This window comes from Centropristis striata, chromosome 17 (genome assembly GCF_030273125.1).
Source record: "Centropristis striata isolate RG_2023a ecotype Rhode Island chromosome 17, C.striata_1.0, whole genome shotgun sequence".
NCBI classification, from domain to species: domain Eukaryota; kingdom Metazoa; phylum Chordata; class Actinopteri; order Perciformes; family Serranidae; genus Centropristis; species Centropristis striata.
The window spans coordinates 7,671,793-7,699,364 of record NC_081533.1 but is presented as its reverse complement, the minus strand read 5'-3'; the positions used below and the strand labels follow the sequence as shown (position 1 = coordinate 7,699,364).

The window sequence follows — 27,572 nt, the reverse complement described above, 5'->3', positions numbered from 1 at the left end:
GGAGAGGGAGACAGGTGGGGGGGGGGTAAAGAGGGAGACAGGTGGAGAGGGAGACATGTGAAGGCGAGACAGGTGGAGAGGGAGACAGGTGGAGGGGGGTAAAGAGGGAGACAGGTGGAGAGGGAGACATGTGAAGGCGAGACAGGTGGAGAGGGAGACAGGTGGAGGGGGGTAAAGAGGGAGACAGGTGGAGAGGGAGACATGTGAAGGCGAGACAGGTGGAGAGGGAGACAGGTGGAGGGGGGTAAAGAGGGAGACAGGTGGAGAGGGAGACATGTGAAGGCGAGACAGGTGGAGAGGGAGACAGGTGGAGGGGGTAAAGAGGGAGACAGGTGGAGAGGGAGACAAGTGAAAAGTGACAGAGGTGGAGGGTGAGACATGTAGACAGGGAGACATATGGAGGGAGAGACAGGTGGAGAGTAAGACATGTGGAACAGGAGACAGGTGGAGGGTGAGACATGTAGACAGGAAGAGGTTGAGACATCTGGTGGGGGAGAAACTTGGAGAGGGAGACAGGTCGAGAAGGAGACAGGTGAAGACGGAGACATGTGGAGGGGGAGACAGGTTGAGGGGCAGACAGGTGGAGAGGGAGACAGGTGGAGGGGGAGACATGTGGAGAGGGAGACAGGTCGAGAAGGAGACAGGTGAAGACGGAGACATGTGGAGGGGGAGACAGGTTGAGGGGCAGACAGGTGGAGAGAGAGACAGGTTGAAGGGGAGACAGGTGGAGAGAGAGACAGGTAATAACTGTTTTTTGATGCTTTGAATCAAGTTTGACACTCATGTCTGTCCGTCTGTCTCTTTGTCTGTCTGCCTGTCTGTCCTCCTGTCTCACAGTGATGGTGATAGCTTTTGGAGAGGACGGACGTAATCTGGGGTCGATCACTAAGAAGGTGTACGACCTGACTAAATACCTGAAAGACAATGGCTCTTGAGACACTGTCCACGCTACCGCCACCGCCACCGCCATCGCCACCGCCACCACCACCACCATCGCCTCTGACGACTGAGCTTCTCTAGTTTGTTATTATTGTAACTCATCAGGGATCAATAACAGGTGATCACAGTGTCCATGTAATGACCCTGAACACACACAGAACCGGTCCTGCTAAACACTTTAAACAAACACTTGATCAATAAAAATTTTTTGGTAAAAGTCTACATGTGTATGTGATCTTTTTTCTGTTTTTATTCATAGTAAGGACATTTAGGTTCATGTCGGAATCTGTCATTTGCCACAGTTGAACATAAATATCAATTAGTGTCACATTTTATCAAGTTATTAATGTCTACATTTGTTAAAATATGGCTTTTGCCACATTTAAACCAGACTCCAGCAGGGGGCGCTGTCTCTGTCTCAAAAACAACAAGAGGAAACTTCTCCTCAGAAAAAAATGACTAATGGGGGGCGTGGCTACCTTTGATTGACAGGTGGCGAGCCGTCATTTCCTCGCTGTAAAACAATGAGCTGCTGATTGTTTCTGGGTAATAATAAATATCACTGTCATCAACCATCGATATCAACGCACCCGGTCCGGTTCGTATATATCAATGTTGAACATAAAGTCTCAGCAGGACGTTATGAACCGATTTTAATCTTTGGAGCATTTTGTGAATGAGCAGCCGAGCTCTCGGAGGTTTCACTCCAAAAACACTCAAAAACATCAGCTGTCAGCTCCGTGACGGTCCTGTAAGCTTGCCGGTCATAGCAACAGTAACTAAGGGGGGTGGAGTTATTGCCAACGGTCAATAGGCGTGTTTCCATTGAGTCCTTTTTTGTAGTGTCTCTGTGTTTTTGCTCCGCCCACTAGTTAGTTCCCCTCGGCCTCTGTTTCCATACAGGTACTTTAATAGCGGCTAACCAACGGAGTTAATGTGACAACAGACCGACGCGGCGAGCTGTGTTGCCAACTTAGAGACTTTGTCTCTATATTAGACTATTCAGACCATCTAGAGACTCTTTGTCTCTATATTTAGACTATTCAGACCCTCTAGAGACTCTTTGTCTCTATATTTAGACTATTCAGACCATCTAGAGACTCTTTGTCTCTATATTTAGACTATTCAGACCCTCTAGAAACTCTTTGTCTCTATATTTAGACTATTCAGACCCTCTAGAAACTCTTTGTCTCTATATTTAGACTATTCAGACCCTCTAGAGACTCTTTGTCTCTATATTTAGACTATTCAGACCTCTAGAGACTCTTTGTCTCTATTTTTAGACTATTCAGACCATCTAGAGACTCTTTGTCTCCATATTTAGACTATTCAGACCATCTAGAGACTCTTTGTCTCTATAGTTTGACTATTCAGACCCTCTAGAAACTCTTTGTCTCTATATTTAGACTATTCAGACCATCTAGAGACTCTTTGTCTCTATATTTAGACTATTCAGACCCTCTAGAAACTCTTTGTCTCTATATTTAGACTATGCAGAGACTCTTTTTTTTAAAAGCGACAAATCTAGTGACTTTTTCCGGTGTTATTGGAGACGTTTGGAGACTTGTTCCTACCCTTCTTAACAAGTAGCAGGCACCTTCCCAAAGCACTCACAAGTGGCCCAGTCCTCCTGCAGCGGTCTCTCAGAGTAGGAGATGTTAACCCCTCAGCTTCCAGTCTGCACCAGTCTGACAACAACCAACACTGCTGCCGCTCATTTACTGCAACTAAACTGTAAAAAAAAAAAAAAAAAAAAAAAACATGAAAAAAATTTGTTTTTCCAGAATTATTCTATATTATTATTATTGTTCTAAAATTTACATATTACTTTTATTACAAAAATTAACCATAAAATAAAAGTTGTAATCTGTAAATTAATATAGGAGTTTTTTTAATCGTTAAGTGTTCTCCTTAATGTTAAGTTACAGTGAATTTCTGTGTCAAAATAAAAAAAAAATCTGAAAAAAAGAAAGTTATTCTATAGATATATATTGTGAATACAGATATCCACTGTATATTATCCGTATTTTTGAATAAAATATCTGTAAAATAACTAACTGTGGTCTGTGTTTGGAAACTTTAACCATGTTTAATGAGTTGAGCAGCATGACGACATGCACTACAGTTACCTGATGTAGAAATACTGCAGAGTACACTGAGTGCTGCTGCTGCACTGGGCGAGCTGTATTGACACAGCAGGATGTTTACAGAGAGAGAGAGAGAGACTGAACTACAATCAGAGGAGATAAAATAAAGAGTAGAAGAAGAGACGTGCCTCAGTCATGTGTGCTGGTATATTTAGCTGCACTTGAAGGCTACAGACACACACACACACACACACACACAGGACAGCTAAAGGTGAATGTAAAGGGTAAGGTGTGTGTGTGTGTGTGTGTGTGTTGGGGTTAGTGCCCTTTGCAGTGAATGCTGAGCGTCTCACATTTCCCCTTTCGATGAACTTTGACCTTCTCTATCTGAGTTAGGGACCGTCACACTAGTTCACACACACACACACACACACATACACACCGACACACACACACACACACACACATACACACACAAATGATTAATGAGTAATGAAGTAAAACATATTAATAACAATATTATTAATAATGATAATATACAAAATAAAACAATGATATTATTATTATTATTTATTTAAATTTGATCATTTCATTAAAGTAATGTGTTTACTACCAAATACTTCAACTTGGTAATAAAGCAAAGAAAGAAAAATCATTATCATCATTATCATTAATAATAATAATATCAAAACATCATTATCATTAATAATAGTAATAAATAAACAATAAGATAATAATAATAATAATAATAATAATAATGATAAATAAAACAAAACAATACTATTGTTGTAAACTATTTTAAATAGTTTCTATTTTAAATGAATCTGAAAAAAGCATTGAAACTTCACAGCAGCAAATAATATTATAATACATATATATATATATATATATATATAAAATAACTATATTTACTGACTTCATGAGTCTCTTTACTGTTTCTGTTTGTTTCATCTGCAGTAAAGTGACAACATGTTCCACAGTTACTCTGCTTTACTTTACATTCAGTGCAAATGACATAAAAAGGCTAAATTACTTTTATTACTAATATATTTATAATATTACTGAATGTAAAACTAAGGAAAAACTTTAAATACATTTTTAAAGTGAAAAAAAACATTGACTGTCATATTAGTGTTAATAAATTGTTATCATAATTATCTGTAAAATAATTGACTATTATTTAATTTTTCAAACATATATTTTGTTATTTTAACATTATTTATTTTTTTATTTCTACATGTATTTAATAATTTATAAATATATTTATTTCTTATGTTTTTATTCATACATTTATTAATTCATTTAAACATTCATTCATGTACATTTTCATCCTTAATATCTAGTGCTGTGACATTTTTGTGCAAATAATAATAATAATATAAACACAGTCCACACCTCCTACAGTATAGTAACTATAATTCATATAATATAAATATAAATAATTAAATAAAACATGTTCAAACAAGACATGCAGCTCAAAGTGCCAAAAAATAAAGAGTACAGCACGTTTTTTTTTTTTTAATTGACCATAATAAGACATCAGGTCAGACAAATTAGTTAAAGTTAAGAAGTTAAATATAAAATAATATATAAAATGAATTAAACATTAAATAATAATTTTCAGCTGTTTAGAAATGTTTGCAGAGTATAAAAACAGTATAACCACTATAACATCATATCATAACATATCATACAATATATTATCATATCATATCATATCATATCATATCATATCATATCATACAATTTCTATAACTATAATGAAATAATATGAATTAAATACATGAATGAGTTACAGTGTGAGACAGAAAGAAAGCTTCACTTCTCAGATAGCTCTGCAAAGGTCACACACATTAATAAGTGTGTGTGTGTGTGTGTGTGTGTGTGTGTGTGTGTGTGTGTGTGTGTGTGTGTGTGTGTTTGCTGCCAGACTTTCTGCACGATAAAAGTAATAAACAAAGGGAATAAAAAGAGAGTGTGTCAGCTGTTTTCTGCTCCCTGCAGGCCGGTCCCTGGCAGACGCTCCCTGCTCTGCACCTCCTCCTCCTCCTCCTCCTCCCCCAAGGGAGCGTCTATAAAAACCCTGCATCGGCACAAACGGACACTTTCCACGTCAGTCGGACAGTCAGACGGACAGACAGACAGCAGAAGACGACACCTCTACAGACTCAGGTAGGACAGCTGAGACTTCCTGTCTGTCTCTCACACACCACGCTTTCACAACTCTTATTTTGAAAGTCTTCAGACTTCAGTTTGCAGGAGTTTAATGGAGGAAGTTTGTTTAAGAGGAAGTCCTGCTGCTGCTGCTGCTGCTGCACGCTGTCTGTCAATCACATGTTTCACCTTCAGTCTGTCGTCTCACCAGAGACCGAAACCTGCAGCTGGGTGTCCTTCAGCCTCAAGGACACACAGCTGCAGCACAAGGACAGGCTGAGAGAGAGACAGGCTGTGGGTGAAGTACATGCAGAGTACCTTTATGTCTGGTTTCTACTACTCTGTATTTATACACTGAAGAACAAAACAAAACTTCAGATTTATCTTCAGTCACAAACTCAGTATCAGCAGTACTGTAGCAGTACTCTCAACAGTATCAGGAGTACTCTCAGCAGTACTCTTAGTAATACTCTCAGCAGTACTCTCAGCAGTATCAGCAGTACTATCAGCAGTACTCTTAGCAGTACTGGTCGCAGTACTCTCAGTAGTATCAGCAGTACTCTCAAAAGTACCCTTAGCAGTACTCACCGCAGTACTGTTAGCAGTACTCTCAGCAGTACTGTTAGCAGTACTCTGAGCAGTATCGGCAGCACTCTCAGCAGTACTTCAGCGGTTACTTTAGGTAGTAGTAGAGTTGAGTAGCAGTAGAGTTAGTAGTATTATTAGCAGTAGTGATAGCAGTAGAGTTAGCAGTAGAGTTAGCACTATTATTAGCAGTAGTGTTAGCAGTAGTGATAGCAGTAGTGATAGCAGTAGAGATAGCAGTAGAATTAGCAGTATTATTAGCAGTAGTGGTAGCAGTAGTGTTAGCACGAGTGATAGCAGTAGAGTTACCTGTAATGTTAGCAGTAGTGTTAGCAGTAGAGTTAGCATTATTATTAGGCCGGGGTCTGTTGCACAGTTGGTAAAGTGGGTTGCCCCCTGATCGGAGGATTGGTGGTTCGATCCCATGGCAGCCTACATGTCCAAGTGTCCTTGAGCAAGATACTGAACCCCAAATTGCTCCCGATGCTGCGTTCATCGGTGTGTGAATGAATTCCCAATGGTGGCAGGTGGCATCGTTTAGGGTAGCCTCTGCCACTATTGTGAATGTGTGTGTGAACGGGTGAATGAGCGCAGTCTGTAGTGTAAAGCGCTATATTAGTGTAGGTCCATTTTACCATTTTTTTAAATTAGCAGTAGAGTTAGCAGTATTATTAGCAGAAGTGTTAGCAGTAGAGTTAGCAGTAGTGATAGCATTAGTGTTAGCAGTAGAGTTAGCAGCAGTGATAGCAGTAGTGTTAGCAGTAGTGTTAGCAGTAGAGTTAATAGTATTATTAGCAGTAGTGTTAGCAGTAGAGTTAGCAGCAGTGATAGCAGTAGAGTCAGCAGTAGAGTCAGCAGTAGAGTTAGCAGTAGTGTTAGCAGTAGAGTTAGCAGTAGAGTTAGCAGCAGTGATAGCAGTAGAGTCAGTAGAAGACTTAGCAGAAGTGTAAGCAGTAGAGTTAGCAGTATTATTAGCAGTAGTGTTAGCAGTAGTGTTAGCAGTAGAGTTAATAGTATTATTAGCAGTAGTGTTAGCAGTAGAGTTAGCAGCAGTGATAGCAGTAGAGTCAGCAGTAGAGTCAGCAGTAGAGTTAGCAGTAGTGTTAGCAGTAGAGTTAGCAGTAGAGTTAGCAGCAGTGATAGCAGTAGAGTCAGTAGTAGAGTTAGCAGAAGTGTAAGCAGTAGAGTTAGCAGTATTATTAGCAGTAGTGTTAGCAGTAGAGTTAGCAGTAATGTTAGCAGTATTCTAAGCAGACGAGTTAGCAGTAGAGTTAGCAGTAGTGATAGCAGTAGTGTTAGCAGTAGAGTTAGCAGTAGTGATAGCAGTAGAGATAGCAGTAGAATTAGCAGTATTATTAGCAGTAGTGTTAGCAGTAATGTTAGCAGTAGTGTTAGCACGAGTGATAGCAGTAGAGTTAGTTGTAATGTTAGCAGTATTATTAGCAGTAGAGTTAGCGGTATGATTAGCAGTAGTGATAGCAGTAGAGTTAGCTGTAATGTTAGCAGTATTATTAGCAGTAGACTTAGCAGTATTATTAGCAGTAGAGTTAGCAGTAGTGTAAGCAGTTATGTTAGCAGTAATGTTAGCACTAGTGATAGCAGTAGAGTTTGCTGTAATGTCAGCAGTAGTGATAGCAGTCGTGTTAGCAGTAGAATTAGCTGTAATTTTAGCAGTAGTGTTAGCAGTGTTATTAGCAGTAGTGTTAACAGTAATATTAGCAGCGGTGTTAGCAGTAATGTTAGCAGTATTATTAGCAGTAGAGTTAGCAGTAATGTTTGCAGTAGAGCTAGCAGTAGAGTTAGCAGTAATGTTAGCAGTAGTGTTAGCAGTAGAGTTAGCAGTATTATTAGCAGTAGAGTTAGCAGTTATGTTAGCAGCAGTGTTAGCGGTAGAGTTTGCAGTAGAGTAAGCAGTATTATTAGCAGAGGTGTTAGCAGTAGAGTTATATTAGCAGTAGAGTTAGCAGTAATGTTAGCAGCAGTATTAGCAGTAAAGTTAGCAGCAGTGTTAGCAGTATTATCAGCAGAGGTGTTAGCAGTAGAGTTATATTAGCAGTAGAGTTAGCAGTAATGTTAGCAGCAGTATTAGCAGTAAAGTTAGCAGCAGTGTTAGCAGTATTATTAGCTGTCGTTTAACTGAGAGGTTAAAGTTAAAACTGTTCTTATTTATAAAAGTGATGTAACTGTCAGGATGAGCAGGTGTGTGTGTGTGTTTGTGTGTGTGTACAGTAAAGTCCTTGTAAAGGCCATGAGCCATCTCAAGTGTACAGTAACACTCAGCTGTTGTTTCTGGCATGTGTGACCTTTAACTGCACACACACACACACACACACACACACACACACACACACACAGATGTGCAGTTGGACTCTTGTACTTTTGTTAATAATTGAAGTAGTATAACACTCGTGTTTCTGATACTATAGTAGTAATACTTCTAACACTACTTCTTATACGATGATAATGTATATGTAGAATTCTCCTGTGAGATCTCTTTTATTAACGCTAGAATAACTGTGAAAATGATGATATGACTCATATATATAATATATTATGAAATATATATTAGTGACTCAGCTGAAACTGATTTCAATCTGAAACTGAACGCTTCTAGTATGAAGCATGGACAATGACATGAGTCGAAATAAATACATGAAAAAATACATAAATGGAAATTTTATATTTATACATTCATTTTATTATTTAGTTTGGTATTTCTATATATATTACTGTATTCATTAATTTCTAAATTTTTCACACATTTATTTTGTTGTATTCACATTATTTTTTCGATTTCTACATGTATTTAATAATGTATAAATGTATTTATTAAGTTTTTATTCAAACATTTATTAATCCATTTATATATTAATACATGTCAATTTTCATCCTTCATCTCTAGTGCTGTGACATTTAAATGCAAATAATAATATAAACACAGTCCACACCTCCTACATTATAATAACTGTGTAATATAATATAATATAATATTATATAATATTATAATATATTATATTATATTATATTATAACTATATAAATAATATGAAATAAATCCATGAATGAGTTACAGTGTGAGACAGAAAGAAAGCTTCACTTCTCAGATAGCTCTGCAAATGTCACACACATTAATAAGTGTGTGTGTGTGTGTGTGTGTGTGTGTGTGTGTGTGTGTGTGTGTGTAACTCTATAGCAGCAGCAGCAGGTCGTGACCTCTGTGTAAAGGTCTGAGGGTTTAACAGCTCTCACTGCTCTTATAATAACCCCCCTCCTCTGGAGACACAGTGGTCTCTCCCGTGCTGCTATTGGTGCCTGGTAACGCCCGTCAGCAGGGAGCTCTGTGGTTGGGGGAGGGGGAGGGGGGGGGTTGGGGTGGTGTCTGACAGGGGACAGAGCTGTTGTTATAGAGACATCATGGCGTTACACAGACTCTCTGGAGCAGGTCACACACACACACACACACACACACACACACACACACACACACACACACACAGAGTGAGTTGTAGTTGGTTGATTTTATTTTTTATTGAATTTATCTTGTTCAAGGTCATTTTTTTTTCAAACAAACATTTCTGTCTTTCTCTCCACCTGTCTGTCTCCCCCCATCTGTCTTTCTGTCTCTCCCCCTGTCTGTCTCCCCACCTGTCTGTCTCTCTGTCTCCCCACCTGTCTTTCTCCCCACCTGTCTGTCGCTCTGTCTCCCCACCTGTCTCTCCCCCTGTCGGTCTCTCCACCTTTTTGTCTCTCCCCATGTCTGTCTCCCCACCTGTCTGTCTCTCTGTCTCTCCACCTGTCTCTCCCCCTGTCTGTCTCCCCACCTGTCTGTCTCTCCATTTGTCTCTCCCCCTGTCTGTCTCCCCACCTGTCTGCCTCTCTGTCTCTCCACCTGTCTGCCTCTCTGTCTCTCCACCTGTCTCTCCCCCTGTCGGTCTCCCCACCTGTCTGTCTCTCTCTCCCCACCTGTCTGTCTCCCCACCTGTCTGTCTCTCTCCCCCTACCTGTCTGTCTCTCCATCTGTCTGTTTCTCTGTCTCCCCCTGTCTGTCTCTCCACCTGTTTGTCTCTCTGTCTCTCCACCTGCCTGTCTCCCCACCTGTCTGTCTCTCCCTCCCCACCTGTCTGTCTCTCCACCTGTCTGTCTGTCTCTCCATCTGTCTGTCTCTCCCCCTGTCAATCTCTCACCTGTCTGTCTCTCTGACTCTCCATCTGTCTGTCTCCTCACCTGTCTGTCTCTCAGTCAGGATGTCTATCACTAAGATCCATGCCCGTGAGATTCTGGACTCCAGAGGAAACCCCACGGTGGAGGTTGACCTGTGGACGTCAAAGGGTGAGACATTAAAACTATAATTATTTTGTGTGCTTGCTTGCAAAAGCACACTAACTACTATTCACCGGGACTATTTTTATTATTTTGTGTGCTTGCTTGCAAAAGCAAGCAAGCACCGGGCTTATTTCTACTTCTTTTTATTTTGTGTGCTTGCTTGCAAAAGCACACGAATTGTTATTCCGTGGGCTTATTTTGTGTGCTTGCTTGCAAAAGCACACTAACTACTATTCACCGGGACTATTTAGTGCCACGGCTGAGCAGCGAGGCATCTCTTATTATTGCTCATGTTTATTATTATTAGTGCCACGGCTGAGCAGCGAGGCACTCATCTTCACTGCAAGCAGTGAGGATGAGTGCCTCGTGCGAAGCACGAGGCATCTCTTATTATTGCTCATGTTTATTATTAGTGCCACGGCTGAGCAGCGAGGCACTCATCTTCACTGCAAGCAGTGAGGATGAGTGCCTCGTGCGAAGCACGAGGCATCTCTTATTATTGCTCATGTTTATTATTAGTGCCACGGCTGAGCAGCGAGGCACTCATCTTCACTGCAAGCAGTGAGGATGAGTGCCTCGTGCGAAGCACGAGGCATCTCTTATTATTGCTCATGTTTATTATTTATTATAGATTATTCTTCCGTAAAAACTTTGGCGCGTAACTAGTCCCACAGCTTTGAGAAATCGCAAAAAGTAAAAACGTCAAAAGTTGCGCCCTAATCGGGAATCGTGTGGAATGACTTTTATTAGCGATCGGCGCGCACGTTTTCGCACAACGTGCACAAACGTGCACTTTTCGGCCCATCCGGAACGCATTGCGCAAACTTTGGGGCCTCACCATTCGCAAACCGTTGCTCGTAAAATTCCGAACCGATTTAGAAAGTTGTAGGGCCTGAATTTAACTCTAGTCCTGTGAAATTTCAGAGCGATTGCACGTATAGTTTTCGCACGAAGTGCGAAAACATTTCCATTTTTCCAAACTAATGGGGACGGCGATTTTCCCATGTGTGTGTATTGCGCGGAATGTTCAGAATCTAGACTGGTGATGTCATCAAGCAGAGTGTAGAGGCAGAGAAGGAGTTGTCACAAAATAAATTTGAAAACTGCGCTCCAGGCCGCAAATTTCACTCTACAGAAATAATTTATACATAGAAACGTAGGAAAATTTGTGGTCTCACTCACAATCCTCTGGTAAAGCTGTCAGAGTTTTAGTTTGGGCGCAGGACACAGAGAAGTGCCACCAAAACGCAACAACTGCCCCATTGAGTCCCATATTAAAAACACAGGCGGATTTTTGAAATAATCAGATTTAAGAGTTTTTTTAGATCGCTCTAACAAAGCTATTTTTTCATTTTTCTTAAAAAAAATATATGTAGATGTTCAGGAAGAACTCAGGACGCTCAAAGTGAAGTCGGATCAGTGATAGGTATTATGGTTTTGCCGAAAATGCTTTCTGTTCGAGGCCAGAATTTTCAGTTTGTCCACCTCTGGCTGCTCACTTTAGCAAAGCATTGTCAGTGACAGTTAGTTTCTGTTGATTGCTCTGCTCTGATTGGTCGACTCCACCTGGCCACGTGGTTGCTTAGCTACCAAAGCTTCCCCCCTCCCTCTCCCCTCCTCCAACACAGACATTTTAACTGAAAACAGTTAACTCTTTTAACTTGACCATACATTGTCCAATCTGCCTCAAACTTGTCATACATGATGATGGCTCATCACTGATTGTCTTCATAACAATATTTCATAAATTCCCGCCCCTTTTGATTAGCCACGCCCCCTTTTACTAACTAATGAACCGTTTGTCCTACAGACTTGTATGAAGTGTCTGTGAACTCAGGACAGAGTCCCTGTTTAATTTTGTGTGCTTGCTTGCAAAAGCACACTAATTGTTATTCCGTGGGCTTATGTCTTATTCTTCCGTTTCTTCCGTGGTGTTTTTTCGGTCGACTACTCCTCCCAGAGTTTTGGTCACACATACACAAAAAAGGTATCAAATTGACCGGCTTGCCCATGACAAGTGTGCTATGACTTTTCTAAGGGTTTCGACATACGGTTTTCAAATTATTGGGCAAAAACACGTCAAAAAATCCCCCCAATGTAACCCTATGGAGAGTCTAGAGTGGGGAAGTCATCAAACAGAGTGTAGAGGGAGAGAAAGAATTGTCAAAAAATAAATTTGAAAACTGCGCTCCAGGCCGCAAATTTCACTCTACAGAAATAATTTATACATAGAAACGTAGGAAAATTTGTCCTCTCACTCACAATCCTCTGGTAAAGCTGTCAGAGTTATAGTTTGGGCGCAGGACGCACAGATGCTCAAACAAAATGCACCAACTGCCGCATCGGCTCCCATATTAAAAATGAAGGAAGATTTCTCAAAAAAAAAATTTAACAGTTTTTTAAAATCGCTCTAACAAAGCTATTTTTTAATTTTTCTTAAAAAAAAACATATGGAGATGTTCAGGAAGAACTCAGGACGCTCAAAGTGAAGTCGGATCAATGATAGGTATTATGGTTTTGCCGAAAATGCTTTCTGTTCGAGGCCAGAATTTCAAGTTTGTCGACCTCTGTCTGCTCACTTTGACGGAACTCTCTCCATCGTCAGTTAATTTCAGTTGATTGCTCTGCTCTGATTGGTCGACTCCACCTGGCCACGTGGTTGCTTAGCTACCAAAGCCCCCCCCCCCCCCCTCCTCCAACACAGACATTCTAACTGATAACTGTCAGTTTACTCTAGGTAAACAGACATGGCTTTCTTCATAAAACACGAGACCTTATAACTTGACCATACATTGTCCAATCTGCCTCAAACTTGTCATGCATGATGATGGTTCATCACTTTTCAGTTCTACATAACAATAATTCATAAATTCCCGCCCTTTTTATTAGCCACGCCCCCTTTTACTAACTAATGAACCGTTTGTCCTAGAAACTTGTATAAGGTGTCAGATTACTCAGCATAGAGTCCCTGTTTAACTGGTGATTGATAACCCCGCCCCTTTTGATAAGCCACGCCCATTTTACTAACTAGTGAACCGTTTGTCCTAGAGACTTGTATGAGGTGTGAGTGTACTCAGCAGAAAGTCCCTGTTTAATCCCTGCCCCTTTTGATAAGCCACGAGAGTCACGGTCCAGAGGCAAGCACACAATCAAAATTTCTTTAGGAATTTTCTAGTTGCTGATTGAAGCCACGCCCCCATTGAGTAACCACGCCCCCTTTTACTAACTTGTGAACCGGTTGTCCTACAGACTTGTATGAGATGTCTGTGAACTCAGGACAGAGCCCCTGTTTTACTGGTGATTGAAGCCACGCCCCTTTTAGTAGCCACGCCCCTTTTTACTAACTAGTGAACCGTTTGTGCTACAGACTTGTATGAGGTGTCTGTGAACTCAGGATGGAGCCCCTGTTTTACTGGTGATTGAAGGCACGCCCCCTTGAGTAGCCACGCCCCTTTTTACTAACTTGTGAACCGTTTGTCGTACAGACTCGTATGAGGTGTCTGTGAACTCAGGACAGAGTCCCTGTGTGAATGGTGATTAAAGCCACGCCCCCTTTGAGTAGCCACGCCCCTTTTTACTAACTACTGAACCGTTTGTCCTACAAACTTGTATGAGGTGTCTGTGAACTCAGGACAGAGTCCCTGTTTAACTGCTGATTTAAACCACGAGAATCATCCGGCAGTAGCCCCGTGGCACTCCAAAATTTCCCTGGAATTTTGTTTCTAGTTATTTATTTATTATAGATTATTCTTCCGTAAAAACTTTGGCGCGTAACTAGTCCCGCAGCTTTGAGAAATCGCAAAAAGTAAAAACGCCAAAAGTTGCGCCTTATTTGGGAATCGTGTGGAATGACTTTTTTTAGCGATCGGCGTGCACGTCTTCGCACAACGTGCACAAACGTGCACTTTTTGGCCCATCCGGAACGCATTGCGCCAACTTTGGGGCCTCACCATTCGCAAACCGTTGCTCATAAAATTCCGAACCGATTTAGAAAGTTGTAGGGCCTGAATTTAACTCTAGTCCTGTGAAATTTCAAAGCGATTGCACGTATAGTTTTCGCACGAAGTACGAAAACATTTCCATTTTTCCAAACTAATGGGGAGGGCGATTTTCCCATGTGTGTGTATTGCGCGGAATGTTCAGACTCTAGACTGGTGATGTCATCAAGCAGAGTGGAGAGGGAGAGAAGGAATTGTCAAAAAATAAATTTGAAAACTGCGCTCCAAGCCGCAAATTTCACTCTATAGAAATCATTTATACATAGAAACGGAGGAAAATTTGTGGTCTCACTCACAATCCTCTGGTAAAGCTGTCAGAGTTATAGTTTGGGCGCAGGACACAGAGAAGCGCCACCAAAACGCATCAACTGCCCCATTGAGTCCCATATTAAAAACACACGAGGAATTTAAAAAAAAATCTGATTTAACAGTTTTTTTAGATCGCTCTAACAAAGCTATTTTTTCATTTTTCTTAAAAAAAAATATATGTAGATGTTCAGGAAGAACTCAGGACGCTCAAAGTGAAGTCGGATAAGTGATAGGTATTATGGTTTTGCCAAAAATGCTTTCTGTTCGAGGCCAGAATTTTCAGTTTGTCCAACTCTGGCTGCTCACTTTAGCAAAGCATTGTCAGTGACAGTTAGTTTCTGTTGCTTGCTCTGCTCTGATTGGTCGACTCCACCTGGCCACGTGGTTGCTAAGCTACCAAAGCCCCCCCCCCCCCCTCTCCCCTCCTCCAACACAGACATTTTAACTGAAAACAGTTAACTCTTTTAACTTGACCATACATTGTCCAATCTGCCTCAAACTTGTCATACATGATGATAGCTCATCACTGATTGTCTAAATAACAATATTTCATAAATTCCCGCCCCTTTTGATTAGCCACGCCCCCTTTTACTAACTAATGAACCGTTTGTCCTACAGACCTGTATGAGGTGTCTGTGAACTCAGGACAGAGTCCCTGTTTAATTGCTGATTGAAGCCACGCCCCCATTGAGTAGCCACGCCCCCTTTTACTAACTTGTGAACCGTTTGTCCTACAGACTTGTATGAGGTGTCTGTGAACTCAGGACAGAGTCCCTGTTTAACTGCTGATTTAAGCCACGAGAATCATCCGGCAGTAGTCCCGTGGCACTCCAAAATTTCCCTGGAATTTTGTTTCTAGTTATTATTATTATTATAGATTATTCTTCCGTAAAAACTTTGGCGCGTAACTAGTCTCGCAGCTTTGAGAAATCGCAAAAAGTAAAAACGTCAAAAGTTGCGCCCTAATCGGGAATCGTGTGGAATGACTTTTATTAGCGATCGGCGCGCACGTTTTCGCACAACGTGCACAAACGTGCACTTTTCGGCCCATCCGGAACGCATTGCGCCAACTTTGGGGCCTCACCATTCGCAAACCGTTGCTCGTAAAATTCCGAACCGATTTAGAAAGTTGTAGGGCCTGAATTTAACTCTAGTCCTGTGAAATTTCAGAGCGATTGCACGTTTAGTTTTCGCACGAAGTGCGAAAACATTTCCATTTTTCCAAACTAATGGGGACGGCGATTTTCCCATGTGTGTGTATTGCGCGGAATGTTCAGAAACTAGAGCGGTGATGTCATCAAGCAGAGTGGAGAGGGAGAGAAGGAATTGTCAGAAAATAAATTTGAAAACTGCGCTCCAGGCCGCAAAATCCACCCTACAGAAATAATTTATACATAGAAACGTAGGAAAATTTGTCTTCTCACTCACAATCCTCTGGTAAAGCTGTCAGAGTTTTAGTTTGGGCGCAGGACACAGAGAAGTGCCACCAAAACGCAACAACTGCCCCATTGAGTCCCATATTAAAAACACACAAGGATTTTTGAAATAATCAGATTTTACAATTTTTTTAGATCGCTCTAACAAAGCCATTTTTTCATTTTTCTTAAAAAAAAATATATGTAGACGTTCAGGAAGAACTCAGGACGCTCAAAGTGAAGTCGGATCAGTGATAGGTATTATGGTTTTGCCGAAAACGCTTTCTGTTCGAGGCCAGAATTTTCAGTTGGTCCACCTCTGGCTGCTCAGTGTGGCAGAACTTTCTCCACCTTCAGTTAGTTTCTGTTGATTGCTCTGCTCTGATTGGTCGACTCCACCTGGCCACGTGGTTGCTTAGCTACCAAAGCCTCCCCCAACCTCCTACTCCCCCCCCCCCCCCCCCCCCCCCCTCCAACACAGACATTCTCACTGAACAGACATGGCGTTCTTTCATTAAACACGAGACCTTATAACTTGACCATACATTGTCCAATCTGCTTCAAACTTGTCATGCATGATGATGGCTCATCACTGACCAGTTGTACATAACAACATTTCATAAATTCCCGCCCTTTTGGATTAGCCACGCCCCCTTTCTTAACTAATGAACCGTTTGTCCTAGAAACTTGTATGAGGTGTCAGATTACTCAGCATGGCATCCCTGTCTAACTGTTGATTGATAACCCCGCCCCTTTTGATAAGCCACGCCCCTTTTACTAACTAGTGAACCGTTTGTCCTACAGACTTGTATGAGGTGTCTGTGAACTCAGGACAGAGTCCCTGTTTGACTGGTGATTGAGGCCACGCCCCCTTTGAGTAGCCACGCCCCTTTTTACTAACTAGTGAACCGTTTGTGCCACAGACTTGTATGAGGTGTCTGTGAACTCAGGACAGAGTCCCTGTTTAACTGCTGATTTAAACCACGAGAATCATCCGGCAGTAGTCCCGTGGCACTCCAAAATTTCCCTGGAATTTTGTTTCTAGTTTTGTGTGCTTGCTTGCAAAAGCACACTAACTACTATTCACCGTAACTATTTTTATTATTTTGTGTGCTTGCTTGCAAAAGCACACTAACTACTATTCACCGGGACTATTTCTTTTTATTTTTATTCTTCCGTTTCTTCCGTGGTGTTTTTTCGGTCGACTACTCCTCCCAGAGTTTTGGTCGCACATATACAAAAAAGGTATCAAATCGACCGGCTCGGCCATGACAAGTGTGCTATGACTTTTCTAAGGGTTTCGACAAACGGTTTTCAAATTATTGGGCAAAAACACGTCAAAAAATCCCCCCAATGTAACCCTATGGAGAGTCTAGAGCGGTGATGTCATCAAACAGAGTGTAGAGGGAGAGAACGAATTGTCAAAAAATGAATTTGAAAACTGCACTCCAGGCCGCAAATTTCACTCTACAGAAATAATTTATACATAGAAACGTAGGAAAATTTGTCCTCTCACTCACAATCCTCTGGTAAAGCTGTCAGAGTTATAGTTTTGGCGCAGGACGCACAGATGCACAAACAAAACGCACCAACTGCCTCATTGGCTCCAATATTAAAAATGCAGGAAGATTTCTCCCCAAAAAAAATTTAACCGTTTTTTTAAATCACTCTAACAAAGCTATTTTTTCATCTTTCTTAAAAAAAAACATATGTAGATGTTCAGGAAGAACTCAGGACGCTCAAAGTGAAGTCGGATCAATGATAGGTATTATGGTTTTGCCAAAAATGCTTTCTGTTCGAGGCCAGAAATTTCAGTTTGTCCACCTCTGTCTGCGGAACTTTCTCCAACAGCAGTTAATTTCAGTTGATTGCTCTGCTCTTATTGGTCGACTCCACCTGGCCACGTGGTTGCTTAGCTACCAAAGTCCCCCCCCTCCCCCCTCCCCTCCTCCAACACAGACATTCTAACTGATAACTGTCAGTTTACTCTAAGTAAACAGACATGTTGTTCTTCATAAAACATGAGACCTTATAACTTGACCATACATTGTCCAGTCTTCCTCAAACTTGTCAAGCATGATGATGGTTCATCACTGACCACTTATACATAACAATATTTCATAAATTCCCGCCCTTTTTGATTAGTCACGCCCCCTTTCATAACCAATGAACCGTTTGTCCTAGAGACTTGTATGAGGTGTGAGTGTACTCAGCAGAAAGTCCCTGTTTAATCCGTGCCCCTTTTGATAAGCCACGAGAGTCACGGTCCAGAGGCAAGCACACAATCAAAATTTCTTTAGAAATTTTCTAGTTAGTGCCACGGCTGAGCAGCGAGGCACTCATCTTCACTGCAAGCAGTGAGGATGAGTGCCTCGTGCGAAGCACGAGGCATCTCTTATTATTGCTCATGTTTATTATTTATTTATTTATTATAGATTATTCTTCCGTAAAAACTTTGGCGCGTAACTAGTCTCGCAGCTTTGAGAAATCGCGAAAAGTAAAAACGTCAAAAGTTGCGCCCTAATCGGGAATCGTGTGGAATGACTTTTTTTAGCGATCGGCGTGCACGTTTTTGCACAACGTGCACAAACGTGCACTTTTCGGCCCATCCGGAACGCATTGCGCAAACTTTGGGGCCTCACCATTCGCAAACCGTTGCTCGTAAAATTCCGAACCGATTTAGGAAGTTGTAGGGCCTGAATTTAACTCTAGTCCTGTGAAATTTCAGAGCAATTGCACGTATAGTTTTCGCACGAAGTGCGAAAACATTTCCATTTTTCCAAACTAATGGGGAGGGTGATTTTCCCATGTGTGTGTATTGCGCGGAATGTTCAGAGTGCAGAGTGATGATGTCATCACGCAGAGTGGAGAGGGAGAGAAGGAATTGTCACACAATAAATTTGAAAACTGCGCTCCAGGCCGCAAATTCCACTCTACAGAAATAATTTATACATAGAAACGGAGGAAAATTTGTCTTCTCACTCACAATCCTCTGGTAAAGCTGTCAGAGTTATAGTTTGGGCGCAGGACACAGAGAAGTGCCACCAAAACGCATCAACTGCCCCATTGAGTCCCATATTAAAAACACGTGAGGATTTTTGAAAAAATCAGATGTAAGAGTTTTTTTAAATCGCTCTAACAAAGCTATTTTTTCATTTTTCTTAAAAAAAAATATATGTAGACGTTCAGGAAGAACTCAGGACGCTCAAAGTGAAGTCGGATCAGTGATAGGTATCATGGTTTTGCCGAAAATGCTTTCTGTTCGAGGCCAGAATTTTCAGTTTGTCCACCTCTGGCTGCTCACTTTAGCAAAGCATTGTCAGTGACAGTTAGTTTCTGTTGATTGCTCTGCTCTGATTGGTCGACTCCACCTGGCCACGTGGTTGCTTAGCTACCAAAGCTCCCCCCCCCTCCCTCTCCCCTCCTCCAACACAGACATTTTAACTGAAAACAGTTAACTCTTTTAACTTGACCATACATTGTCCAATCTGCGTCAAACTTGTCATACATGATGATGGCTCATCACTGATTGTCTACATAACAATATTTCATAAATTCCCGCCCTTTTTGATTAGCCACGCCCCCTTTCTTAACTAATGAACCGTTTGTCCTACAGACTTGTATGAGGTGTCTGTGAACTCAGGACAGAGTCCCTGTTTAACTGGTGATTGAAGCCACGCCCCCTTGAGTAGCCACGCCCCCTTTTACTAACTTTTGAACCGTTTGTCCTACAGACTTGTATGAGGTGTCTGTGAACTCAGGACAGAGTCCCTGTTTAACTGGTGATTCAAACCACGAGAATCATCCGGCAGTAGTCCCGTGGCACTCCAAAATTTCCCTGGAATTTTGTTTCTAGTTATTATTTTTAATCTTCCGTTTCTTCCGTGTCATTTTTCGGTCGACTACTCCTCCCAGAGTTTTTGCCGCACATACACAAAAAAGGTATCAAACCGACCGGCTCGCCCATGACAAGTGTGCTATGACTTTTCTAAGGGTTTCGACATACGGTTTTCAAATTATTGGGCAAAAACACGTCAAAAAATCCCCCCAATGTAACCCTATGGAGAGTCTAGAGTGGGGAAGTCATCAAACAGAGTGTAGAGGGAGAGAAAGAATTGTCAAAAAATAAATTTGAAAACTGCGCTCCAGGCCGCAAATTTCACTCTACAGAAATAATTTATACATAGAAACGTAGGAAAATTTGTCCTCTCACTCACAATCCTCTGGTAAAGCTGTCAGAGTTATAGTTTGGGCGCAGGACGCACAGATGCTCAAACAAAATGCACCAACTGCCGCATCGGCTCCCATATTAAAAATGAAGGAAGATTTCTCAAAAAAAAAATTTAACAGTTTTTTAAAATCGCTCTAACAAAGCTATTTTTTCATTTTTCTTAAAAAAAAACATATGGAGATGTTCAGGAAGAACTCAGGACGCTCAAAGTAAAGTCGGATCAATGATAGGTATTATGGTTTTGCCGAAAATGCTTTCTGTTCGAGGCCAGAATTTCAAGTTTGTCGACCTCTGTCTGCTCACTTTGATGGAACTGTCTCCATCGTCAGTTAATTTCAGTTGATTGCTCTGCTCTGATTGGTCGACTCCACCTGGCCACGTGGTTGCTTAGCTACCAAAGCCCCCCCCTCCTCCAACACAGACATTCTAACTGATAACTGTCAGTTTACTCTAAGTAAACAGACATGGCTTTCTTCATAAAACACGAGACCTTATAACTTGACCATACATTGTGCAATCTGCCTCAAACTTGTCATGGATGATGATGGTTCATCACTTTTCAGTTCTACATAACAATAATTCATAAATTCCCGCCCTTTTTATTAGCCACGCCCCCTTTTACTAACTAATGAACCGTTTCTCCTAGAAACTTGTATAAGATGTCAGATTACTCAGCATAGAGTCCCTGTTTAACTGGTGATTGATAACCCCGCCCCTTTTGATAAGCCACGCCCATTTTACTAACTAGTGAACCGTTTGTCCTAGAGACTTGTACGAGGTGTTAGTGCACTCAGCAGAAAGTCCCTGTTTAATCCGTGCCCCTTTTGATAAGCCACGAGAGTCACGGTCCAGAGGCAAGCACACAATCAAAATTTCTTTAGGAATTTTCTAGTTATTCTTCCGTTTCTTCCGTGTCATTTTTCGGTCGACTACTCCTCCCAGAGTTTTGGTCGCACATACACAAAAAAGGTATCAAATCGACCGGCTCGCCCATGACAAGTGTGCTATGACTTTTATAAGGGTTTCGACAAACGGTTTTCAAATTATTGGGCAAAAACACGTCAAAAAATCCCCCCAATGTAACCCTATGGAGAGTCGAGAGTGGAGAAGTCATCAAACAGAGTGTAGAGGGAGAGAAAGAATTGTCAAAAAATAAATTTGAAAACTGCGCTCCAGGCCGCAAATTTCACTCTACAGAAATAATTTATACATAGAAACGTAGGAAAATTTGTCCTCTCACTCACAATCCTCTGGTAAAGCTGTCAGAGTTATAGTTTGGGCGCAGGACGCACAGATGCTCAAACAAAATGCACCAACTGCCGCATCGGCTCCCATATTAAAAATGAAGGAAGATTTCTCAAAAAAAAAAAATTAACAGTTTTTTAAAATCGCTCTAACAAAGCTATTTTTTCATTTTTCTTAAAAAAAAACATATGTAGATGTTCAGGAAGAACTCAGGACGCTCAAAGTGAAGTCGGATCAATGATAGGTATTATGGTTTTGCCGAAAATGCTTTCTGTTCGAGGCCAGAATTTCAAGTTTGTCGACCTCTGTCTGCTCACTTTGATGGAACTGTCTCCATCGTCAGTTAATTTCAGTTGATTGCTCTGCTCTGATTGGTCGACTCCACCTGGCCACGTGGTTGCTTAGCTACCAAAGCCCCCCCTCCTCCAACACAGACATTCTAACTGATAACTGTCAGTTTACTCTAAGTAAACAGACATGGCTTTCTTCATAAAACACGAGACCTTATAACTTGACCATACATTGTCCAATCTGCCTCAAACTTGTCATGCATGATGATGGTTCATCACTTTTCAGTTCTACATAACAATAATTCATAAATTCCCGCCCTTTTTATTAGCCACGCCCCCTTTTACTAAGTAATGAACCGTTTGTCCTAGAAACTTGTATAAGATGTCAGATTACTCAGCATAGAGTCCGTTTAACTGGTGATTGATAACCCCGCCCCTTTTGATAAGCCACGCCCATTTTACTAACTAGTGAACCGTTTGTCCTAGAGACTTGTATGAGGTGTGAGTGTACTCAGCAGAAAGTCCCTGTTTAATCCGTGCCCCTTTTGATGAGCCACGAGAGTCACGGTCCAGAGGCAAGCACACAATCAAAATTTCTTTAGGAATTTTCTAGTTATTAATTCTGTGCTCAGATCAGAAATATGAACGTTGGTCTTTAAATCGTCAATAAATCAGAAAATATTGTCAACAGCCATAAAAGTTTCCATGTTTTTACGATTCCAAGGACTTTCAAATTTTTTCAAATTATAAATATATAAGTGTATTTTGAATTAAATTCACATTTTTTTAATTTTACACATTGTCACAAACTTTTGGAATCATAGTTGAATGTATTGTACATTTATTCATTTATTTTTTGTTTTTTATTTATTTATTTTTAATTATTTACGTAGGCCACAGCCAGAGTGATTTCCTAGCTTATAGCTTAGCTTAGCATAAAGACTGGAAGCAGAGGGAAACTGTTAGCCTAGCTTAGCATAAAGACTTGAAGCAGAGGGAAACTGTTAGCCTAGCTTAGCATAAAGACTAGAAGCAGAGGGAAACTGTTAGCTTAGCTTAGCATAAAGACTAGAAGCTGAGGGAAACTGTTAGCATAGCTTAGCATAAAGACTAGAAGCAGAGGGAAACTATTAGCATAGTTTAGCATAAAGACTAGAAGCAGAGGGAAACTGTTAGCTTAGCTTAACATAAAGACTAGAAGCAGAGGGAAAGTGTTAGCTTAGCTTAGTATAAAGACTAGAAGCAGAGGGAAACTGTTAGCTTAGATTAGCATAAAGACTAGAAGCAGAGGGAAACTGTTAGCTTAGTTTAGCATAAAGACTGGAAGTACAAGAAAAACAATCTACCTTGCAACGGCTCTCTCTCTTCATGTCTCTCTCTCTCTTCCTGTCTCTCTCTCTCTTCCTGTCTCTCTCTCTCTCTGCCTGTCTCTTTCTCTGCCTGTCTCTTTCTCTCTGCCTGTCTGTCTCTCAGGTCTCTTCAGGGCTGCGGTCCCCAGCGGTGCTTCTACTGGAGTCCATGAAGCTCTGGAGCTCCGTGATGGAGACAAGAGCCGCTACCTGGGCAAAGGTAAGACTAGGTCCCCATAGGGTTCAGGTACCCACAGGGTTCAAGTCCCCTCAGTGTTCAGATGTGTATGATGTCCCCTCCGTGTTCAGGTGTGTGTTTTGTCTCCTCAGGTACAGTGAAGGCTGTGGACCATGTGAATAAGGACATCGCCCCCCAGCTGATCGAGAAGGTAACAACACCCACAGCTCAGATCCACCAGAGGGTTCCCACCAGAACTGGGTCACAACTGGGCACAGGCCCCTATGTTTCTGTTTCCTGTCTCACTTCTTTTGTCTGTCTGTCTGTCTCTCCAGAAATTCAGTGTTGTCGACCAGGAGAAGATCGACAAGTTCATGCTGGAGCTGGACGGCACTGAGAACAAATGTAAGGAGCCGTCTGTCTCTCTGACCTGTTCGTCTCTCTGACCTGTCTGTCTCTCTGACCCGCCTGTCTCTCTCTGTCTTACCTGTCTGTCTCTCTCTGACCCGTCTGTCTCTCTCTCTCTCACCTGTCCCTCTCTGTCTAACCCGCCTGTCTCTCTAACCTGTCTGTCTCTCTCTGTCTGACCCATCTGTCTCTCTGTCTGATCTGTCTGTCACTCTGACCCACCTGTCTCTCTCTCTATGACCTGTCTGTCTCTCTGACCTGTCTCTCTCTCTCTGATCAATCTGTCTCTCTCTCTCTGATCAATCTGTCTCCCTCTCTCTGAACTGTCCCTCTCTGTCTAACCAGCCTGTCTCTCTAACCTGTCTGTCTCTCTCTGTCTGACCCATCAGTCTCTCTGTCTGATCTGTCTGTCACTCTGACCTGCCTGTCTCTCTCTCTATGACCTGTCTGTCTCTCTGACCTGTCTTTCACTCTCTCTCTGTGTCTAACCCATGTGTCTCTCTGACCCGTCTGTCTGTCTCTCTCTCTGACCCGTCTGTCTGTCTCTCTCTGACCCGTCTGTCTGTCTCTCTCTCTGTCCTGTCTTTCTCTCTCTGACCCATCTGTCTCTCTCTCTGACCCGTCTGTCTGTCTTTCTCTCTGACCTGTCTCTCTCTCTGACCCGTCTGTCTCTCTCTCTCTGACCTGTCTGTCTCTCTGACCTGTCTCTCTCTCTCTGACCTGTCTCTCTCTTTAACCCGTCTGTCTGTCTCTCACTCTCTCTGACCCGTCTGTCTCTCTCTCTCTGACCTGTCTGTATCTCTGACCTGTCTATCTCTCTCTGACCTGTCTCTCTCTCTGACCCGTCTGTCTCTCCTCAGCTAAGTTTGGTGCTAACGCCATCCTGGGCGTGTCTCTGGCGGTCTGTAAGGCCGGCGCAGCGGAGAAGGGCGTCCCTCTGTACCGCCACATCGCCGACCTCGCTGGACACAAAGAAGTCATACTTCCTGTCCCTGTGAGTGGACCGGGCTTAACGTGGGTGGGAGGGGCTTTAGCTCTGACATCAGCTATAAAGTTAGTTTATGCGGCTAGTCATTGGCGCAGATGACTATAATTTAGCATAAGTTGCTAATCTAATGGTAGAAATGTAAAGTAAAGTTCAAAGCTGGTTTGGTTGATATAAAGATTGAGTTCTTCTCTTCAGGCCTTTAACGTCATCAATGGCGGCAGCCACGCTGGAAACAAACTGGCCATGCAAGAGTTCATGATTCTTCCCGTTGGAGCCGCAAACTTCCACGAGGCCATGAGGATTGGAGCCGAGGTGAGATTATCAGGACTGGAGTAAAGTCTGTTAGTGTCGGAGTTCAGAATGAAACAAACTAATACTGAGTGTGATGATGTTGTTCAGGTGTACCACAACCTGAAGAATGTCATCAAGGCCAAGTACGGCAAAGACGCCACCAACGTAGGAGACGAGGGCGGCTTCGCCCCCAACATCCTGGAGAACAACGAGGGTGAGACACCCACCTGTCTGTCTATTTGTCTGTCTTTATGGATCGGTTGATAACCCGTCTGTCTGCCTGCAGCTCTGGAGCTCCTGAAGTCGGCCATCGAGAAGGCCGGTTACCCCGATAAGATCATTGTGGGCATGGACGTGGCCGCCTCCGAGTTCTACCGCAGCGGAAAGTACGACCTGGACTTCAAGTCCCCCGACGACCCGGCCAGACACATCAGCGGCGAGAAGCTGGGAGACCTGTACCGCAGCTTCATCAAGAACTACCCCGGTGAAAACACACTCCATACTGCTGTTACAGCCTCATACAGATTTCAGAAACCAGCAATGAGATTTCTTTGATCGAACCAGACTCCAGTCAGAAAACCATCATTTTAACAGCAGTGTTCTTGTGTTCTGACAAAGCATCAATTCAGCCTCATGTTGTAGTTATTTCAGCACCTTTTGATCCGTTAATTCACATTAAATCACACATAAATCTCTTTATTCAGCTTCAGACTGATATGTTCGTAAACCAGCAGTCATCTAGACACCGCAAATAATGTGATGCTAAGAGTTGTTTTAGAGTTGTTTTTCAACACGTTTTATAATTCAGGAAAAACTGTCTGTCTGTCTGTCTGTCTGTCTGTCTGTCTGTCTGTATGTGTGCATGTCTCTCTGTCTGTCTGTCTGCCTGTCTGTCTCTCTGTCTCTGTCTGTCTGTCTGTCTGTCTGTCTGTCTCTCTGTCTCTTTGTCTCTATCTGTCTGTCTTTGTGTCTGTCTGTCTTTCTGTCTCTGTCTGTCTGTCTGTCTGTATCTGTCTGTCTGTCTCTTTGTCTCTATCTGTATGTCTTTGTGCCTCTCTGTCTCTATCTATCTGTCTGTCTGTCTTTGTGCCTGTGTGTCTGTCTACCTGTCTGTCTGCAGTCCTGTCCATCGAGGATCCATTCGACCAGGACGACTGGGAGAACTGGGCCAAGTTCACCGCCTCCACAGACATCCAGGTGAGACAGACAGGTTCTAGATGAAAGCTCTGGGCGTGGCGTCCTCACAGCGTCTCACCTGTGTGTGTATGTGTGTTTTTCTGACCAATCAGATCGTAGGAGACGACCTGACGGTGACCAACCCCAAGAGGATCCAGCAGGCGGTGGAGAAGAAGGCCTGCAACTGTCTGTTGCTCAAAGTCAACCAGATCGGCTCTGTGACCGAGTCCATCCAGGCGTAAGACGTCTGTCTGTCTGTCTGTCTGTCTGTCTGTCTGTCCGTACGTCTGTCTGTATGATTGACTGATGACCTGTCTTCCCCTCAGGTGTAAGCTGGCTCAGAGCAGTGGTTGGGGTGTGATGGTCAGCCATCGCTCTGGAGAGACTGAAGACACCTTCATCTCTGACCTGGTGGTCGGACTCTGCACCGGACAGGTACGCAGACAGACAGACAGACAGACAGACAGACAGATGAAAATAACAACTGTACTATATGTGTCTGATCACTGACCACCTGTCTCTCTCTCTACCTGTCTCTCTCTCAGATTAAGACCGGTGCTCCCTGCAGGTCGGAACGTCTCGCCAAATACAACCAGCTGATGAGGTAACAACTTCCTGTCATTAACACGTTTAGTCTACAAAGTAAAAGCATGGCTGTTGGTTTACAAAGAAAAAGCATGGCTTTTGGTTTACAAAGTAAAAGCATGGCTGTTGGTTTACAAAGGAAAAGCATGGCTTTTGGTTTACAAAGTAAAAGCATGGCTGTTGGTTTGCAAAGAAAAAGCATGGCTGTTGGTTTACAAAGTAAAAGCATGGCTGTTGGTTTACAAAGAAAAGGCATGGCTGTTGGTTTACAAAGAAAAGGCATGGCTGTTGGTTTACAAAGAAAAACCATGGCTGTTGGTTTACAAAGTAAAAGCATGGCTGTTGGTTTACAAAGTAAAGCATGACTGTTGGTTTACAAAGTAAAAGCATGGCTGTCTTTTGTTTACAAAGTAAATGCATGGCTGTTGGTTTACAAAGTAAAAGCATGGCTGTTGGTTTACAAAGTAAAAGCATGGCTTGTAGTGTACAAAGGAAAAGCATGGCTGTTGGTTTACCAAGTAAAAGCATGGCAGTTAGTTTACCTGTTTGCTGACCTCTGACTTTAGGATCGAGGAGGAGCTCGGGGACAAGGCCAAGTTTGCGGGTAAAGACTTCCGTCACCCAAAGATCAACTGAAGCTCCGTCTGACTTCCTGTCTGTCTGTTGCTGTGACAACTGACTGACAGCCCAGGACCCCCCCCCCAAAGACCCTACCCCCTGCAGCCTGGGGGTGAGGGGTCGGAGGTCACGGCGGATGTGACCCCGCCTCCCCAGTTATAATTCCATTAATGATGTTTTCTATATAAAACACAATAAAGATGAAAGATAAAACTTCACTCTGAGTGTTTTATTTTGGTAACAGGAAGTGGAGGAGTTACTAGTATAAAGTGAACAAAGTTTTGTTTTACTTTGAAAGGTACACGCTGAGCCTAATTTTAGTTTGTGAGGCAGAGATATAAAACAGATTTCTCACACTACCAGATCCATTAATCACTCACACACACACACACACACACACACAC

The 27,572-nt window shown here is 42.4% G+C and overlaps 1 protein-coding gene across 1 annotated transcript; it reads left to right on the top strand.

Annotated features, from left to right (window-relative positions):
- The first annotated feature begins 5,125 nt into the window (after positions 1-5,125).
- Positions 5,126-27,380, top strand: eno3 (enolase 3, (beta, muscle)). The gene is made up of 14 exons (XM_059354361.1): positions 5,126-5,198; positions 10,004-10,093; positions 23,049-23,144; positions 23,255-23,313; positions 23,438-23,507; positions 24,371-24,504; positions 24,694-24,810; positions 24,898-25,003; positions 25,076-25,273; positions 25,910-25,986; positions 26,079-26,203; positions 26,292-26,400; positions 26,511-26,569; positions 27,117-27,380. The coding sequence occupies exons 2-14, from the start codon at positions 10,009-10,011 to the stop codon at positions 27,184-27,186; spliced, it is 1,305 nt and encodes a 434-aa protein (XP_059210344.1). The 5' UTR covers positions 5,126-5,198; positions 10,004-10,008; the 3' UTR covers positions 27,187-27,380.
- Positions 27,381-27,572: the final 192 nt, after the last annotated feature.